This window comes from Histomonas meleagridis (genome assembly GCF_020186115.1).
Source record: "Histomonas meleagridis strain 2922-C6/04-10x chromosome Unknown contig_26, whole genome shotgun sequence".
Taxonomy (NCBI): domain Eukaryota; phylum Parabasalia; order Tritrichomonadida; family Dientamoebidae; genus Histomonas; species Histomonas meleagridis.
Window position 1 is genome coordinate 791506 of NW_027150837.1, and position 19158 is coordinate 810663.

A 19158-nucleotide genomic window follows, 5' to 3' on the forward strand; every position below is an offset into this window, starting at 1 on the left:
TTCTGGCTTGAACTTGATAAAAGTCGGCGTTTCCATTGTCTTATGCTCCTTGATTAAGGAGTCAATACGGAACAAGTCTGAGGAAGCCATACCCGGCATCAAGAACATCATTGAAGCCGCTAAGAACCGCATGAACCTATCGTTGAATGAAAAAGAGTTTTTATTGTTAGAAATCACTTCAGATAATTCAATTGCCGATAATCATTTTCTGAAAAATCTGATCGTCGAGAAAGACATCAAAAAGCAGATTGATTTTGCGAAGTTTATGTTTTTCATCGGTCTTGTTTTCAATCATAACCGATGGAACAACATTCAATGCATTTCAATGTACGGTGCGATAACAGAAAATTTGAATTTAATTCCGATTTGCATCAATGAAATCATTGATTCGAAAGACACATTATTTGTTACACAAGATGACTTCTCGATCCAATTAGGCCTCAAGACGTTCCTCCGAACAATCCAACAAATCGTTAGCATTAAGCGGACGAAAGGTAACATCAGATATGTCAATGCGATCTATAAAATTATGGAAAACCTGCCGAAGCAAATCAGCTGCCTACAAGTCGGTCTGGTGGATGAACAGTTTCCGAACATATCGATCATTGATGAAGACGAACAACTCGGGAAGAAAAAGCGTAAATAAAACTGTTTATACTCAATTTAAACGAATATTTTTTGATCGTTCTTAATAGAAATGCGTTCAAAAAGTGGAATCGGTGAAAGTATAGTCAATTCTTATCGTTTCGAAACGACTTTTTCTATGCACGTTGTCGTATTTTTTGAAATTTTAACGTATCCGCTCAACATGAGTGAATTTCAATTGCGCAACCAATAATTGGATACAAAAAGTCCAATAATTCATGAGCTTTCTCACTAATGAGAAATACCAAAGTTCAAGTGAATCATCATCAAGTTCCCAGGACGTAGGCACTGACGGTCTTCCAGTTCAATCAGAATATGAATCAGAAAGTGAAGATAAAAATATCGGTTTGGACCAAGAAGAAGACCAAAGCGAAGTGAAACAAACTCAATCAGCTCCAGCAACTGTCATGAACATGTTAAACTCAATTTTGGGCTCTGGTATTCTCAGTATTGCAAATTGTTTTATTCCAACTGGATTCATAACATCCCTCATATTACTCATAGTTTTGGCTTTCTTGTCACTCGTAGCTACAATTATGGTACTGAGGCTATCAAGTGAAACCAATTCAATCGGATTTAACGAATTAACATTAAAAATTTCAGGAAAAGTCGGTACTATTATATTGTCAATCTTAAACTTATGCTTTTTGGTTTTGGGTTTGATTACATATTTCATCATTGCGACCGATAGTTTGGTATCTTGGTTCCAATTGGGTGGAATTGACTTATCTGACAAGTACAAACGCGCAGTTTGCACATTAATATATTCAATAATCCCAATCGCATTGACCATTCCTCGTAATATCAGCTTCTTACGATTTTGTAGTACGGCCACAGTTTTCCTTATTGCGTTTTATTCCGTTGTTATGATATATAAAATGAGCGCATATGTAAATGAACATCATCAGATCAATCCGACAGCTCATGTTGCATTATTAAGATTTGAGATATTTCAATCATTTTCAACATACGGTATCTCATTTGCATTACCAGCCGTTGTGATGCCCGCAATTCGATTATATAAGAAGAAATTGTCAGATCGAATCAAAGTTGCAATCGCTGCAGTCGTTGTTGCGTTTGTTTTTGTGATGATTTCAGGTTGTTGTGGATATATAATATTCGGCGACAGCTGTAATGGTAATGTTTTACTTAACTTCGAAAATAATGACATTATTATAATCATTGTTCGAGCCGGGTTTTTCGTTATCGTAACATGCGCATATCCAATGTTGGGACAAAGTGTTATGGGAAGTTGGGGACAATTGATATTCAAAGAAGATAATATCCCTGATATGAAAACATGTAAAAGAAGCATTGTATTATTGATTACGAATTTGATTCCATTAATCGTCGCAATGTTCTTACCAGATATTAAGCCAGTGTTAGCGATTTCTGGTGCTTTCGGTGGATGTTTGGTCGATTTTGTTTATCCAGCAGTGTTATGGATTATACATCATAGAAGTGTATATAAGACATTCGATTATAGAAATATATTGTGTGTTCTGTTCGCACTTTTTGGGTTGGCGACTGCAGCAATATCAACTTATCAATCAGTCATTTCGGCTATTGATGCTTTTAAGTGAGAATAAAATAATGTAGTAGATGATTTTAATTAATTTGATGCATGATTTGATGGAGACGATACAATTTTTTCATATCAAAAGTCATTTGTACTTTTGTATAAATATCTCAAATATAAAAACAATGAAATTAATCTATCAAAAAGTAGGTAACAAGTGAATTTATCGAACGTTAATGTTGAAACAAAAACACAATTGTGTGCAAAAAGTTTATTATAAAAGCCCGAAAACATTATATCTCTAAATTATTTTCATTTTTCTTGGCTTGATTAATCATTTAAAATAGATTATACATAAGTATAACACAATTTTTCTCTCTTGTTGTTATAAAATTAATTTTCTTGAATTACAATACAAATAGTTGTTTAATACAATCTAATTTAAAACATAAAATTTAAATACATCTAATTTATCTTTGAAGAGAGACAAGTTATTCGATTGTTATTTTTTGTTGTTTGACAAGATATAAAAACGAAAATCACATATTTATTTGGAAAATGCTTAACAATCACTTTTTGTATTAGTAAGTTCGTAAAGATTTGGGAAAATGGAAAAATTATTTCATATTAATTCCTTACTCAGAATAATTTCTTATTTACAACTCCAATAAATTCTAAAAAAATTTTATGCAAAAAATATGTATTTAATTATAATTTATTTCAAACAAAAAACATATGAACATTTCTTACTTATCTTTTTCTTTCATTTTCTTGCTCATTTCTATTGACATATATAAAAACACAGCATATCCTTCAAAAATCTTTGCATCTGCGTAAGTGAATTTTTGTGAATTCTTTTTCCACTTCATCACCACGCAGCCAACCAACTCTTCATTTGGTGCAAAGACCGGGGAAACCAACAAAGATTCTTCCGGTTCCTTTTCATTGTTATCGATTTCACATTTTTTAGTTTTGAGAACTTTATGTAAAAGTTTTCTTTTTCTTTTTTCTTGTTTCAATTCTTCTGATTCTTCTTCCAAATTTCCGGCCAATAATCTTTTTATGAAAGCCTTTTTTACTCCCAACACATCATCCACGTCATCTTTATTTTTATTTTTTGTTAAATTTTCACCTAATTTAGTATCAATATCTTCATCAACTACATATGGTTCATTTTCAATTAGGTTATTATTAATAATGAATAAATATGCATACATAGCTCCTATAACCTTCCTAATGTTTTTTAGAACTTCTTTTGAAATTCTTTTAATTTTGAACGGGTGTGTCAAAATATTTGAAATTTCAATGAAAGATTTTAACCGCAAAGAAAGTTCAATGGAAGTGTTATATAACCGCGCGTTTTCAATTGAAATCCCAGTGAAGACGTTAAACACTTTGATCATCTTTTCATCGTCAGCCGAAAAAGCCTTTTCATCCATTTTATTAATCATCTCAGTCACTCCAATAATTTTACCTCTTTCATCAAAGATAGGAACAGATAATATTGAAAGTGTTCGATATCCTGTTTCTAAATCAGTCGCTTTATTAAACCTTGAATCTTGATAAGCGTCTTCAATATTAATAATTTCTCCTGTTGTAGCTGTATAGCCAACAATACCTGATTCTATCGGCATTTCTATCGAATTTTCTAATCCTCCTTGAAATGAAGTAATTAATTTATCGCCAGCTTCATTAATCATAAACAATGAACATCTATCAGCTTTAACTAGTTCACAAGCCTTATTCATAATATTTGGAATTAACACATCCATTTTTAATTGTCCAGATAAACTTTCTGCAACTTCAAGTAAAGCCGCGAGTCTTTTTTGTTGCAAATGTGAGTTCTTTAACAACGAGTGACTTTCCTCTATCAAATTCGAGCTTTTTAATGTTGTTATAATATATGGCGATATTTTGACCAATAATTTTTCATCGTAATTTGTGAAGAAGTTTGGTGTTTTTTTACCACGTAATATAATTAAATAAACAATCTGTGAATCATACGATTTAATTGGCATCGAAAGTAATGAGATTTCGCTGTTTCCATCGATTTCGTTGTTGTAAGCAGAGTGAAATCCCTGTTTAACCAGAGACAAATTTATCATTTTACGCAACGAAAACCCCGCAATTCCGCTCGCCTTAATGCTTAGTGAGATTGGTTCGTTTTTATCGGGTAAATACTTTGTGATTTTTCCGGTTTTATTATTCATCGACCAAATTTCCGCAAATTTGCAGTTGAATAATTCGCACAATTTTGATGTGACCGTGGATATAAACGTCTTAATTCGTGAGGATTGAAGAAATGTGGATATGTAACTGTCGTTTACAATAGGCTGGAATAGCCAACGAGAATAAATTTTGCATTTGTTTTGAAAATACTCAACAAATTTTTCGTCGTTGGAATTAAATGAACACGATTTAGGACTACGGATAACAAGGACAACAGCAACAACAGTGGAACTAATGTCAAATAATGGAAATCCTAAGATTTGTGAATTGGGATCAAGTCCATTATAATCACTGGTTGTCGTTGAATATGCGATGTGTTGACTTAGGTTCGGAATATTTTCGACATTTCGCGTGTATTGTATATATCCAACAATGCCTGTTCCATGTGGATAACTTTGCATGGTAGATGGACAATATAAGGTTTTGATGGAGGAGATATCATGGAAATATAATACCCTTTCGGATAAAAAATATAATTGAAGTGTGGTTTCAACTAATTTAGATATTGGTGATGTTGATGAACCAGATACAATTTTATCAAACGCTGCTTCCATACGTATGTGATTTTCAAGAGAATTGTCTGTAAAAAGTGGATTAGTAACACCTGTTTCGAAATCAAACTTAGATTGTTGAGTACGACGAGGTGACTGAGAAGAATGTATGGCTCTACGAGATGAAGAAATAAAAAGTTGAGGGTCGCGGTTAGCTGAGTAACTCGTATTATTATTATTTTTGGAACGAATTCTTTCAATCTTTTCTTTTCGCTGAATAGAAATTTTTTTCGAAAGGTATGGCATGAATTGATCAATTGGCTGTGGTGGTGGATTTGTATCAATGTAAGGTACTTCTAATGGTTGTGAATCAGAAACTGAAACTTGAGCAACAGCACGTGGTGAAATAATATTTTTTATCATAGATTGGTGTTCTTTTTTTTGATGAAATTTTTGTGTTGTCTTGTTTGAAGCCATTGGAAGAATTCGTTGCTTCGTATTTCCATTGAAAATTATTTTGGACTTAATAATTTGAATCAATTTAAAAATGTCATAATCGTGTTTGTATAGTTTACAAATACATTCAAGTTAATAAAAATGTCTTCTGATTAAAATTTTTGTTTATTTCATGTTATTTAAAAATATTTGAACTTTTCTTCAATGTCCTTCAGATAGTTTCTTCATAATTGCTAATATAAATAACGCAAGTTACAAATCAAATTTCTTAATAATAACATTTCTTATTAAATCATTATTTATATTTTACCAAACTCAAAAAAGCCATAAAATCCCCCAGAATCATTTTTACAAGATAACGTTATTTTGCATGTTTTTTAATGTATTTTATAATTGGTTCCATTAAAGGTATTTGCGCGAACATTTTTTGGTACACAGTGTCCTTTGTGTTCTTTGCAGCTTTAATGAATTCATTTACTACTTTACTTTTCACAATGAATTCTTCAAGTGTTTTATCTTTATATTTCGCATTTTGCTTTTCTAAAATTGCGGTAAATAAATTTTCGACGTAATTCGCATCATTTAAATCGGCGTCGAGTTTATCAGCAGATATTATCAGCAATCCCAATATGAATTTCCACAAATGTGTCTGAACTGGATAACTTGGATAAAAACCTGAACTTTTATAGATTTCCAATTCTTCCGTCAAAAGTTGTTCCATTCTTCGCTCAAGAACTGAAAATTTTTGATTGATATGAACTGATGAATCATATGCTGTAACATTGAAAAAATCAATGTTTACAACTTGGACAGGTTTGTGTGTGACATTTTGATGGTCGAGAAGTGTTTTAAAGAGAACACCGACAATATATATTGGAGAATTGATATTGGCATATGTTGTGGAGTTAACAAAGGGGATAAAGAGATGAGGCCACTCTAATGGGTATATGAGGGATAGTAAACCAAAAGATGATATGGATAATTGAGAATTTGAAAATGATGTAATGACAGTCGGAACACCACAAATAAGATGGGCAACTAACTGAAGGATCTGTACCGGTTTAATTAAAGAAAACATATACATTTGAAGAGTGCCAAGTGGATTTTCGGAATCAAAATTTTTGAATTGAGGAGCTGGAGTAGCTGTGGTTACTGGATGTTGTTTGAGGTAATTGCCAATAATTGTTTCAATCGAAAAGTTACCTGAAATGGAAGAATTCATTATTTGCATTAGGATTTCTTTGAAACATTTCAGATAAAAATAATTCGATTCTATCATTAAAATAATGATGGTATTTCCCTTCGTCTCACATTTGAATCTACCACATGAAAATTTAATTTTATTTGGAGATTGAAAAATTAATGAATAACCAAAATCGACTGTTTTAAGTTTTGAAATAACAGAAACTTCAAATGAAGGTTCTTGAAGATTAGTAATACTATCTATTGGAGGGAATCCTTGTGTTTTTGGCGAAAAAATTTGTGCATATGTTGGGTATAACATTAATTTAACAGGTGCATTTCCAGGGCCAGTAGATTCCCATATGCTGAAGTTTGTCATTAACTTTGCTCCTGGAGTATAAAGCCCAAAAAATTTCTCGCCCATAATTCGAAAAAAAATTTCAAAACACAATCAATTCAATGAACACCGATCAAAGTTCATTCATTTCCGCTTCACATTTTTGCATAGAAATATTTCATGAATATTGGAATAATCGAATATATATCATATATTTTAAACATTCCGAAAAAACTTGATTCTATATAAATAAAGAATATCTAAAAAATATTTTTTTATTTCACTTGAAATTTTGGTAAATGTCGTATCTGTTAACAATGTATCCGTCGAATTCAATATTTTCTATGAGTTCAATAATTCAGAACAATTTTCAACTGCAGCGACCGTTAAAATAATCACAGCAAACAATCATGGAAAATACTTATTCCCCAACATTTCTTTCAACAGCAATGGAATTTGAACAACTATTACAAGAACTTGAACAACTTGCAAGTCAAGCAGCTGTTCATCGAAAGAAATTTGAGTTTGCTGTAAGTCAATTCCGAAAGTTTTTCATCGAATTTTCCAAAAAATCCGGTAATACTCCAATGACTCCAAAACAAATTCGAAGTCTTAAAGTATTTTGGGGTTATCTTCGAGAACTTCAACAATTAATTTGTCAACATCAACTTCATAATTGGGCTCACACAACACTTGAAAACAAATCAAACACAGTTGCAACTGCCCTTACCGAATTAGCAACTAATTTAAGGACTTCATCAGAAGCGATTGATCCTGATGCATCTGTTTTTTTTGACAACGAGCCAAATCAATGGCTTCAGTACCATCTCCTTGATCTCAAGGGAATATCAGCATCTTTTCATCAATATATTAAGAATGCTAGTCCTGGTAATCCTGTTATCCAATTAATGACAGAACGTCTCGAATCAGTCGATAATTTTATCAAAAATTATTCAAGTGAAACAATTGCTCCTGGCGTGAGAGTATTTTCTCCGATTCCAGTTCATTATCAATCATGGAGAATAAATTTCTCAGATCTAACACTTCTAGACGAAATCGGTCGTGGTGCCTCTGCTAATGTCTTTTATGGCATTGACAAGCGCAACCAACGACGCGTTGCTATTAAAAAACTCAAATACAAAAAATTGACAGGATCAAAACTTCACGCATTTCAACGCGAAGTTGAAGTCCTTGCGAGCGCAAACCATCCCTGTTTACTTGGGTTTTGTGGAGCCACTGATTCAGCGCCATTTTGTATTGTTACGGAATGGATGCCCAATGGAAATCTTTTCCAAGAAATCCACAAATACAAAAGATTTACGCCCACAATGCGTACCATCACTGCGTTTGATATTGCGCGTGGGATGAAATATCTTCATTCATTACATATTATACATCGTGACTTAAAGTCATTAAACATATTGTTCGACGAGAATTTCCATGCGAAAATTTGTGACTTTGGATTTTCTCGAGTTTCGACTGAAAATGTTGTAATGACGCAAAATATTGGAACTCCACATTGGATGGCTCCTGAAATGTTATCAGGGTCACGAAACTACACATCCAAAGTTGATGTATATGCATATGGTATCCTTCTATGGGAGATGGCTGCAAATGCTCTTCCATATAACGGATTAGATCAATCACAAATCATCACATTTGTGTTGATAAACAACCAAAGGCCCACAATACCCGAAGGAATCAACCCGCAGCTCCAGAAGCTGATCACTGACTGCTGGGATAGGGACCCCTCAAAAAGGCCGACATTTGACGAAATCGAAAAGCGGTTTATCCAAGAAAAAATCGTTTTCAATGGAACGGACGTTAACGAGTTCACAAAATACATTGAAAGTACTATCGGCCTCAACCCGAACAGCTCGAGCATACTTGAGACTAAACTTAACAGCCAAAACTTAACAATAGAAGAGCTATACGAGGCTATACAAAATGATGGTATACCTAACGATTTGGTGAACAAATGTTGGGATATCATTATCAACAATTCTCAAAATACTCCCCCAGAAATAGTTGCAAAGGCTACATTGCCATTCTTACATACGCCAATGATGTCTAACGCAGCTTCGTTGTTAAGGAAATTACCTTGTAATTCAATTGACAAATCAATAATTTCTAAAGAGATAGAAGCACTTCCAACAGGTAGAGAAGATTTTGACCTTGATTTGGTTGTAACAGCATGTAAAAATGGAGCTGCTGGTCTTGCTGCAATTTATAGCATAATTCCAGATCACCTTAAAATTGCGCTAGAAATCGTTGCTAACCATGGAGCTGATGTTGCCCTTCGTGCAGCTATTGGCGACAGATGTGTATTATGTCTTAAGTCCGATGATTCATCTCTCGTATGCACCGCTCTAAGGTGTCTTATGCGACTTGGGCAAACAAAACGCATTACCTCCAGCATAATGCAGCGTTTACTTGAGAAAAATGTTCAATCCATTTCTAATTGTGTTTTAGTGATTGCAACATCAGCGATTGTATCAAATACATTTTCTGAAATCCAGTTAGAAATGATCGAAAATGTGCTGAAAAGTGTTGACAACAATGAAATTGCAAGCGATTTCATAGTTGTTGCTTGTCGAATGCAAAATGTTGCTGAATTTGTGTTGAGAAAAATTGAGAGTTTTGAAGTTAAAGTTCCGGAAATATGTGCGCTGAAGGTGGTGATGACTACTGCAAGGCACAAAGAACTTCAGGAATTGGTAATGAGCGCAATCGAAAAAATTAATTTTGAGAAATATCGAAACGAAATCGAAAGCGTCAAATCTCTGATTGAAAATTGATGCGAAAAAACATGTATAAATAAAAACAAAATATGTATATAAATAGAATATCATTATATTGTTATTGATTTGAGTGTAAAAATTATTTTCATTTTTTTATAGCGATAAATGAAAAATCAGATTTTCGAAAACAATTAAAATTAGAAAAAAATAACATATTTAAAAATTTCCAGTATATTTGATTCATTATTTTATTAATAAATGAATCTTATGCATTATATACTTGTATTGATTTTAAACATTTACTTTTCCACAAATTTACACTAATATGAATAATCATAATTATTGAAAAAATTTTTACATATTTATTTATCAGAAAAAATGAAAACAAAATATTGCAAATTAATGCATTAATTTCATCGAACACTTAATTTTATTATAATTTAATTTCATATCACATGAATTACATAGTTAAATATATAGAAATTGTTTTACTATTCATAACTTCATCTTACAACAATATCTCTACAATTTATTATTTGTATCTGCCAGATGATTAAAAAACAAAAAACTGCATAAAATATTTATTTGTCATCGAAAAAAACAAGTTCATTTTTTTTACGTTTGATTACTTCACAATGTGTTAAACTAATTATATCGAACAATATATCACTTTCATTAATTTCTGGAAGTGTTATATTAATATTTGCCTTTGAAACAGTTGGCTGATATATTGGAATAGCCATTAACCTATAAAGATAACCAATGCCGGACCAAAACGCCATCATTGTCTTAGCGACGTGAGGATTTATGTAATTTGATTTTTCGCGTTGGATCAAGAAGATATAATCATGATAAGTCTCCATCGAATATCCACTATCATCTTCCCATTCAATTGTGTAACCATTTTGATCTGTTTCAGGTAAATGCTGTCGATATAATGAACTAAAGTTTTTAACATATTCAGTGACTTCTGGTGTATATGATGCATTTAATCGAACTTGGACCCATGCAAAGTCTCCAATTTCTTTCGGTATATAAAATGATGTCGTTGCGTTTGTCACATTAACAATAAATGGTTTCGGATGACAAACATAATATGTTGTACGCTTTCTTCCATTGTTGGAAAATCCAGTCCATGTAATTTGAAGATATGGTAATTCATTAATCATACGAGTGATATTGTCTTCATATGATGTATAATATTCTGTTCGTTGATATGAATAATTTATAATGGCGTTGACACTTATGTAAACAGCATTTGCAATATAAAAAGATAAGGCTGCAACACTGAAAAAAATTGGGATAAAAATCAATGGTGCATCAGTTAGAAACAGTGGAGCTGCCAAAAGGCACAACACAAATATACAGTACTCTGTCCAATATAATGCAACGGGCGTTGTTTCCATTTCGAAGAATTCAAGTTCTGGATTTTCTTCCTTTGCTTTGAGATATTCATTTCGAGGTATAAAATATGAACAAAAGAAAAGTATGGTGAAAAAAATTAAGAAAAAAACAATGAGAGCATAGAAAATAAGAACAGATTTTTTTTCTTTCGAAAATTCAAATAATTTTTTTGATGCCCCTTCTTCTGATGAACCATTTTTTGGAAGATCTTCATCTAGGTCAAAATCATAGTTTATTTGTTCGTTGCTGCTTTCTTCTTTCATTTAAAAAATTTCAAGGGACGTTTGCCTTGATTTTTGAATTCATTGAAAATTTCTTTCAAATAACCACTCAATAATTCAGAGCTGACTTTCGGTTTTTATAGTGAAAAAGTTTATCCGATACGTGCCAAAAAAAAATTAAAATTAAAAAACTTAAAATAAAATTTATTGTATTTTCTTTGCTGCACGAAAACAAATAATATGTTGTTGTGTTGGTGTTAACTTCTTTAAATATCGATCAAATTCTTTAGGTATTTTTCTTCGAAATACCACAAAGATTTGTTGCACTAATCTTCTAATATTCGTATCTTCATTTGATAAGAATTTAGAAAACTTATTATATATTATTTTAGCGAGTAAAGCTAAATGTTGCGGCGGGGCACCCCACAAATATTTGTAAACGGCTTCCATCAAAACCATCGTCTTTTCGGTTGATTTTTCAATCAAATTGATAGAAACCCCCATAACGTTCGGGTTGTTCATGCACTGACTGATGCAATCAATGATTAAATTGTCATCATCAACGCATTTTAGGATGGGTTCAACACATGAAGCAAACGAGATTTCTTTGCAGTTCTTATTTAGCTCCATTATGAATTTTATGATGTTAATTTTGTTTTCAGATTGTGTAATGATTTCAGGAAATGTTTCATCGATTGAACTCTGTATTAATCTAATGTTGTCTGTGGAATTGTCAATGTATTGAAGCAAGAGATCGAAATCTTCTTGCCATTGAAGACCATTTAATAATATATCTTCAAGTGTTAGAATTAGTTCATCTAATTCTAGTGGGCTATTTATTTGTTCGAGTTCATCTTCAAGGATGTAGCAGTCTTTGTTATGTTTGTTAGTTCGAATTAATGTTTCTAAAAGTGATTGAATTTCATGTGTAATTAAAATTGGATGCCTTCCCTGTGAAAAAAGAGACACAAAGAAGTTAAATGCGATTTCAACTTTTGGCTTTTTCATCTTTGCAAATGATTCTGCAATTTCTTGGATGTCATAATTCTCCGCAAGTAAATCAAACACTTGAGGATCGTATTCAAACTGTACTAAAATGTCAATTAGAAATGGCCTAAATTCGTTTGGATATTGTTTCATGAGTACATTTAAATCATTTTCCCATTCTTCGAAATTTGGATTTTTTTGAATAGCGATCAAAATCGATTGAATCAAAACGGTTTCGCGACCGTTTAATTTGTTGAATTGGGATTCGTTAACTATTGAATCAAGAAGATCTTTAAATATTTGCGCTTCTTGTTGTGAGCTTGGCGGCATATAGTTTTGAATAATCTGTTCTTTCCTGGGAGATTTCTTTGGAGATTTTTTTGGAAGTTTACTCTTTGTTGGAAATGAAATATATGGTAAACTAATCACATAAGGTGGTTTTGCTTTCTTTGGAATTTCACGATGTTCTACTGATAAAGCTGATGTAGCAATTTCATTAATTGATCTATATGGATCTTTTCGGAGATTTGTACAAATGTTATTAAGTCTGTGATTAAGTTGTTGGATGAGTTTATTGGGCCATATTTCACGAATTATATAACAGCATTCAATAGCTATCTGTCTATGTATTGGATTCGGTGAATTGGAATTTGATAGAAATAAATTTGCAGCTATTAATGAATGACAATTTTTAGAAATTTCATTTAGAACCATATGACAAATATGTGTACAAATGGAATTATCAGATGAAGTTCTTTTAAGGAGTATTGGAAATAGAATTTGTAAAGAAGGAACAAATGAATCTTCAAGAACTTGAGATTCAGCCGATATTAAAAGAGCTGCTGATTTAACTAAATTTAAACGTAGGTCATTTATTGCATCTCCTATATATTTTGCAAAAGAAATTAAATTTCCTCCTTTGTAATAATAAATTCCACCTTTTAAGAGTTCAATACAAGAATATAATGCATCAACCCTTTTTTCCCATTGCGAAGAATTAAATCCATCTTCAATTATTTTCAGTTCTTCTTGTGCTTCTTTTTCTGAAAGGACTTCACGTGCTTCAAAACCATCAAAAGGATATTCTATTTCTGACAAAAGTAAATCCAAATTTATTGATTCTTTTTTTATCATTTTGGGTTGTCACTTTTAAAGACGTTATTTTCTTTATTAAACGTCGGGCTGTGGGGCGCCCCAAAACAATAATTATTCCAACTCTGTCTTTAGACATTTCGACATTTAATATCATCTCAACATTCTGAATTGCAGCACAGTAATAACACATAAGCAGCTGAAGAAGAAAATCCTTTAATTTGTGCTGCTTCACCAGTGAAAATCATAACGATCATTTTGAATTTAAAAACTAATCAAAAAGTGAATGGCGGTTTAATTTCATGGTGCCATCTTAGAAAACGCCACCTCCGTAGCCTCCATTTCCGTAACCCCTGTTTTGGCTATTGTTTCCATAGCCTCCTTGTCCATAACCACCTTGGCCGTAGCCACCTTGTCCATATCCGCCACTTTGATTATTATTACTTCCATATCCACCTTGGCCATAACCACCACCTTGGTTACCGCCGTTGTTTCCATATCCACCTTGGCCATATCCGCCCTGACCATATCCACTTGGCTTATTATTATTTCCATATCCACCATTTCCATATCCGCCGCTTTGGTTGTTGCTACCATCGAAATCTGTCATTCCTCCTTGTGGTTGGCTTGGAGAAGCGATCTCTCCTGGCATTCCGCCCATTGGAGTTGCTGGTTCTGGAAGAGAATATGGTGTTGGTTGTGGAAGATTTGGCATTGATGTGATTGATTGTGTGATCATAAGCTCAGCTTCTTCTGGTGATGGTACATATTCGTTTTGAACAGCAAAATTCTCTTGTGACCATTCATCATTAAGTGGACGTGCTGCTGCGAGGAGTGCGTTAACAGCCTCGTTAAGTCTGGTGTTGTTCTTGTCGAGCTTAGAAACTTCAGTTAATTGGTTGATAGCAAATCTGACTAATGAGATAGCTTTACCAATGAAATCTTTGCTCTTGTTGAAATAGCCGAGATGAATTGCGGCGCATGCATAATAGAATTTCTTTGCTCCAACAATCCAATTAATGTATTGAGAATGAAGAACATCTTTTGGATTGACTGATTGTGCTGCTTCAAGTGCACTTGAATAAGTTGCGGAAACTGTGTAGCATAGTTTGGAAATACCACCAGAAGCAAGGCCATCTCTTTCTCCTTTAGATGCGATAAGAGCATAAACTTGAGCAAGACAAACAGACTTAAGAGAGTTCAAAACGCCAGGTTGGAACTCGTGTGGGATTTGTTCTGCTCCAATTACACGTCTATCTGATGCAAGGAAATGGAAAATTCCTGCTGCCTCCTTAAGGATGGTGACTGATTGCTCTGGACCACTTGCTGATGACTTTAAGAAAGCTTCGTTCATCATAAGAATTGCACGAAGAAGAACGATATGAAGAATTTCATTATTGAAGTATGTTGCTGGGAAGAAACGTTCTACATATTTGTGAGCAACAAATGGAGATTGATTCCAATGGATTCGAACGTCAGTTGGATGAATGGTAAGATCTGAATCTTTAGCTTGTTCGACAGCAAGCGCTGCACGAAGATATCTATCAAGTGCTTCAATTCTTGTAGCCATTGGATGCTCAGTTTTTAGAGTGCAAAGCAAATTGTCGTGAGCGTTATCTGCTTCTGTGAGAACATTAGCTTTTTCTGGAGGCCAGTTCTTAAAGAGCTTTCCAAAGTTGATCTTGTCTGGTGATGGATGTGCGAGTGTCAGTAGCGGTACCTTTTCGAGTACTTTTATTTTCGTGCTCATAGGAATGAATGGGCTTTGATCCGACGGTTGTATCGGTTATCCGATTTTTGAAGGAAAATTTGAAAGGGGAAATTTGTCACCGGTGATTTTGATCGTCGAGTGTTTATCAAAAACTGGAAAGTGGTTACTCCACTTCAGGTTTTTTAGTAAATGAAAAAACTGTTGAAGTTCTATTAAATAGAGCAAAAGTTTTGGAGTTGTGGTGCAAAATTCCTTTTAGGGAATATATCTTTTGTGAAGGAAATTATATTTGGAAAGAAATCAAATCAAAATTTAATTTTTTTTTTTTTATTAAAAAGAAACTCTTCAGTTATATCAGGATATAATTTTGAACGGATATTTGTACTAGTAATTTACAAAATCATATTGATTGTTATTTTTTTTTTTTATATAAAAAGATAAAATATTAAATGAGAAAATCTTAAATTTAATTTGCACCCAAAAAATATTTAAACATTTTTAAAGAAAAGACAAAACGAAAATATTTTTAACTATGTGATCATTTTGAGATGCACAAATAAGTGCTGCTTTATATAATTTAAATAATTTCCAAATATTATATTGTAATAGAAATTATTAAAATATATGTAAAATATAATGAATAAATATCTTTAACATTAACATCATTTTTTTCTTTTTCTATGTATCCATTTTCAGATGAAAGAGTTTATTATTCTGTTTTTATAAATATTTTTAATTTCTAAAAAACATTTGGAAATAACCCAAGTTATTCAACACAAACCCTTATAAAGGAAGTTCATCTTAGTGGAGTTGACTTAGTTAAATTCTTTTTTGATCAAAAAGATATTAATGCTAATTATATTAATTTAATTTTTTTCCAAATATCTAGATATTTCTAATTAATATTAGGAAATTGATTTTCGTGTTTAGTTCCGCACTCATATAGCATCTTTAAATAATAAAATAGAAATAATTATATCACTTCTTGAACAAATAGGAATTGATACCAACACAAAAAATATTAATTTGTATTATTTAATATTAGATCAATATTGATTTTAATATTAAAAATATTCGTTTCTTTATTTATGATATCCCAAATAATATTGGAATTTTTTTTAATAATAAATTGAAATTGAATTGAATAAAATGTTCCACACATAAATTATATAAATGTATTATATCTTTTGAAATTCACTCATTGAATCATATTGACATTTGTAATCGAAAGAAAACATTAGATGTTTTAGATGTATTTGATGTGACAGCATGAAACAATAAATTATAGAATAATTAGCCAAAAATGAATAACTAATAATTATAATAAATCATTTATAAAATCCTGTATAGAAGAACAATATTTAAAAAATTTAGACATTTTAAAGTTACGTTATTCCATAAAGCAATAAATATGCATTTTATTATGATGAAGCTAATTAATATACAATTCAGTATATAGAATTAATCAAGGTGAAATTATTACAGTATTGTATCATAATTTATTAATTGATTATTAGGTTATCATAATATAATGAATATATGAACATATTCAGAATATTCTAATGATGTTTTGGAAATTAATGTATGCTGTGTAAATTATGGAAATAATTTGAAAAATGTGAATGTTTATTAAATGCATCTGTAAACATTAAAAACTTGTATCTTGTTAAACTAATAGTGAATTTGTTCAATTTATTATTGGGAATAAAACTGACCTATCGGCGCCAGACTTTTTGTGAATAAATTCTTATGCCACAACCATTGACAGAAATAAGTTCACAAGACCAAAATAAATTTGAATGATTTACAAAATCCTAACAGATGTCTGGTCTTCATGAACAGATTCTCCAGGGTTTTACTGTTTTACAAACACTAGAACGAAAAGACGAGGAAGAACTTATACAAGAAGATCCAAATGTGACACTTATTTTTCAACTATGGGAACCTTTAAATTATACATCACCATTTCCAATTACAATTGAAATTCCACACCCTCTTCATATCAATTCTGTATTCCCAGTTAGAGTTATAACAAAAGATCCCCAAGAAGAATGGAAAGAAAAATTTAAAGAAGCACTTCCTCCTTTCCCATTAAAAGTTTATTCCATAACAAAATGGAAGAAGAGATTTAACAGTGCATATGAAAGAAGAAATGTAATAAAAGAAACTAGTGTTTTTGTTGCTGATCGAAAAATAGGATATATTATTGGTGATTCAATTGGAGCAGATTTCTTTGCAAAAAAGAAGCTCCCTGTTCTTGTTGATTTTCCAGAAGATGAAGATGTTCTCAAGCCGATCCAACATGTTTTAGAATGTACAACAGCAACTTTACCTAAAGGTTATAAGTTTGCTTCTGCTGTTGGCAGGCTTTCATGGGATGCAGGCGATATTGCAGACAACTCTGTTGCTGTTATAGATTCGATATTTGAAAAAGTCGGGAAAGAAAAAGTTGCTGCAATCTATATAAGGACACCTGGCAGTACTCTAATTCCTCTTTATACAGCAGATATAAAGGATATTATAACTTCAGATTAATAAAAAAAGAATAAATCTATAACGGTAACCGTTAAAAGTGATTAATGTCAGAATTCTGGTTGAACGAAAAAAAATGGTTCACTTTTTGAATGCTATTTCAGAGTTTAAAGCGATCAAAACCGCTGCTTATTTTTTTCGAATCTTTTTCTACTATTATTAATCGTTTTTGTGTAAATAACTGTTTATTCAAAATTGAATGCATTACATGGTCTTCCTTTTGAAAAAATACGTTATTTACAGTCGGCCCGAAATGAGCGAAAACAGCGGAGATGTCCAACTATCTGTTACTTCTTCATCTTCCTCCTCCCTCCATTCCAAGGAAGAGGAAAAAGAAAATTCTATTATTGTTACGAATAATGATTCCGAGCAAAAAGAAAATCATTCAGAAAATGAAAATGCTCATCACGAAAATCAACAGGAAGATAACAAAAAAGAAAGTGGTTCTCAAACAAACAAAGGAGACCAACAAAAGGCACAATCAAAATGCTGTGTTCTCCTTTAATTGGATTTCAACAACTTATGAATAAAAATTTTACTTTGCAAACATCTCTTTCACTATCTTCATTTAGTTAGATAAGGTAGTTTTTATCATTTGTGAATGAAGATTTGATAAATTTAAAAAAAAAAACAAATTGTATGTAAAATGTATATTAAACAGTTCATTTTCTTTGTTTGGCCATGATTAAGTAAAACCAATATGTTCTTGATAACAACTCAAGGAAAAATGATAAAATAAGTTGAATATTTTGACAGGTGAACGTTTATTATATTATTTAACCAAATTTCAAAATGGAAACCAAAAATCATGATTTAAAAACTCAACCTATTTGCTTGGAATTCTGTCTTAATTTAGAGCAAATGATTTTTAAATTAACTCAAGAAAATTTTGAATTAACAGTTGATCAAACAATGAAATTTTATGATTTGAATTTCCCGTATACATATGATTTACTATTGAGCAATTTAATTTATTCTGCAATTTATTCACAAAAATGTTTAAATGATATCTATTTTCGTTATTTAGAAAATATTCAAATGAAAGAAAAAGAAATTAATAAAAGTGATTTAAAAATTATTGAAATTTTTAGCAATTACTTAAGCAAAAGAAACACACAAGAATCATATTATATACTCGAGAATATGATTGAACGAAATCTAATTGACAAAGATATTGTGTGTGACATTATCAAAAACACAAAAACATTATTTTTTTCACATCACAATTCTCGACCACAATGCAATAATTTTTGTCTGGGTACTAAAGAATATAATTTTTTGGGGAAAATTAAAATTTTATCAATGAATGATTGGGAACTTCATAAGAAGTATATTCAAGAAGGAGCTAATCCAGATGAAATTGCGAAAATAATTCGAAATGATGAAGTCGAAAAACTTCAAGAAATATCATCACAAACAAATTTTGATTTTGATCAAAAAATTGAACCATCACTTTATGAAAAATATTCATTTGTTAATTATTACAATGTTTCATTAATTGATTATGCAGCATTTTTTTCTTCAGTTAAATGTTTTAAATATTTACTTATGAATGGTGCAAATGTTCAAAACGCGTTTTTAATGAATAATACATTAAAATATGCAATTGCA

The 19158-nt window shown here is 31.5% G+C and overlaps 7 protein-coding genes across 7 annotated transcripts; 3 read left to right on the forward strand and 4 right to left on the reverse strand.

The window, feature by feature from the left end:
• Positions 1–863: 863 nt before the first annotated feature.
• On the forward strand, positions 864–2228 carry GO595_004445 (Transmembrane amino acid transporter protein; the record flags this gene model as incomplete). Its single annotated transcript, XM_067917577.1, has 1 exon — positions 864–2228. The coding sequence occupies one exon, from the start codon at positions 864–866 to the stop codon at positions 2226–2228; it is 1365 nt and encodes a 454-aa protein (XP_067775569.1).
• A 682-nt stretch (positions 2229–2910) lies between these two features.
• GO595_004446 (3'5'-cyclic nucleotide phosphodiesterase family protein) lies at positions 2911–5307 on the reverse strand (the record flags this gene model as incomplete). The annotated part of the gene is made up of 1 exon (XM_067917579.1): positions 2911–5307. The coding sequence occupies one exon, from the start codon at positions 5305–5307 to the stop codon at positions 2911–2913; it is 2397 nt and encodes a 798-aa protein (XP_067775570.1).
• A 1962-nt stretch (positions 5308–7269) lies between these two features.
• On the forward strand, positions 7270–9657 carry GO595_004447 (TKL family protein kinase; the record flags this gene model as incomplete). The annotated part of the gene is made up of 1 exon (XM_067917580.1): positions 7270–9657. One exon carries the CDS (start codon positions 7270–7272, stop codon positions 9655–9657), a length of 2388 nt encoding a protein of 795 aa, XP_067775571.1.
• A 524-nt stretch (positions 9658–10181) lies between these two features.
• GO595_004448 (uncharacterized protein) lies at positions 10182–11267 on the reverse strand (the record flags this gene model as incomplete). The annotated part of the gene is made up of 1 exon (XM_067917581.1): positions 10182–11267. The coding sequence occupies one exon, from the start codon at positions 11265–11267 to the stop codon at positions 10182–10184; it is 1086 nt and encodes a 361-aa protein (XP_067775572.1).
• Positions 11268–11429: 162 nt separating this feature from the next.
• On the reverse strand, positions 11430–12542 carry GO595_004449 (uncharacterized protein; the record flags this gene model as incomplete). The annotated part of the gene is made up of 1 exon (XM_067917582.1): positions 11430–12542. One exon carries the CDS (start codon positions 12540–12542, stop codon positions 11430–11432), a length of 1113 nt encoding a protein of 370 aa, XP_067775573.1.
• Positions 12543–13617: 1075 nt separating this feature from the next.
• GO595_004450 (putative thiol protease C06G4.2 in chromosome III) lies at positions 13618–15054 on the reverse strand (the record flags this gene model as incomplete). The annotated part of the gene is made up of 1 exon (XM_067917583.1): positions 13618–15054. One exon carries the CDS (start codon positions 15052–15054, stop codon positions 13618–13620), a length of 1437 nt encoding a protein of 478 aa, XP_067775574.1.
• A 1782-nt stretch (positions 15055–16836) lies between these two features.
• GO595_004451 (ribosomal protein L1) lies at positions 16837–17550 on the forward strand (the record flags this gene model as incomplete). Its single annotated transcript, XM_067917584.1, has 1 exon — positions 16837–17550. One exon carries the CDS (start codon positions 16837–16839, stop codon positions 17548–17550), a length of 714 nt encoding a protein of 237 aa, XP_067775575.1.
• Between the last annotated feature and the right edge of the window lie 1608 nt (positions 17551–19158).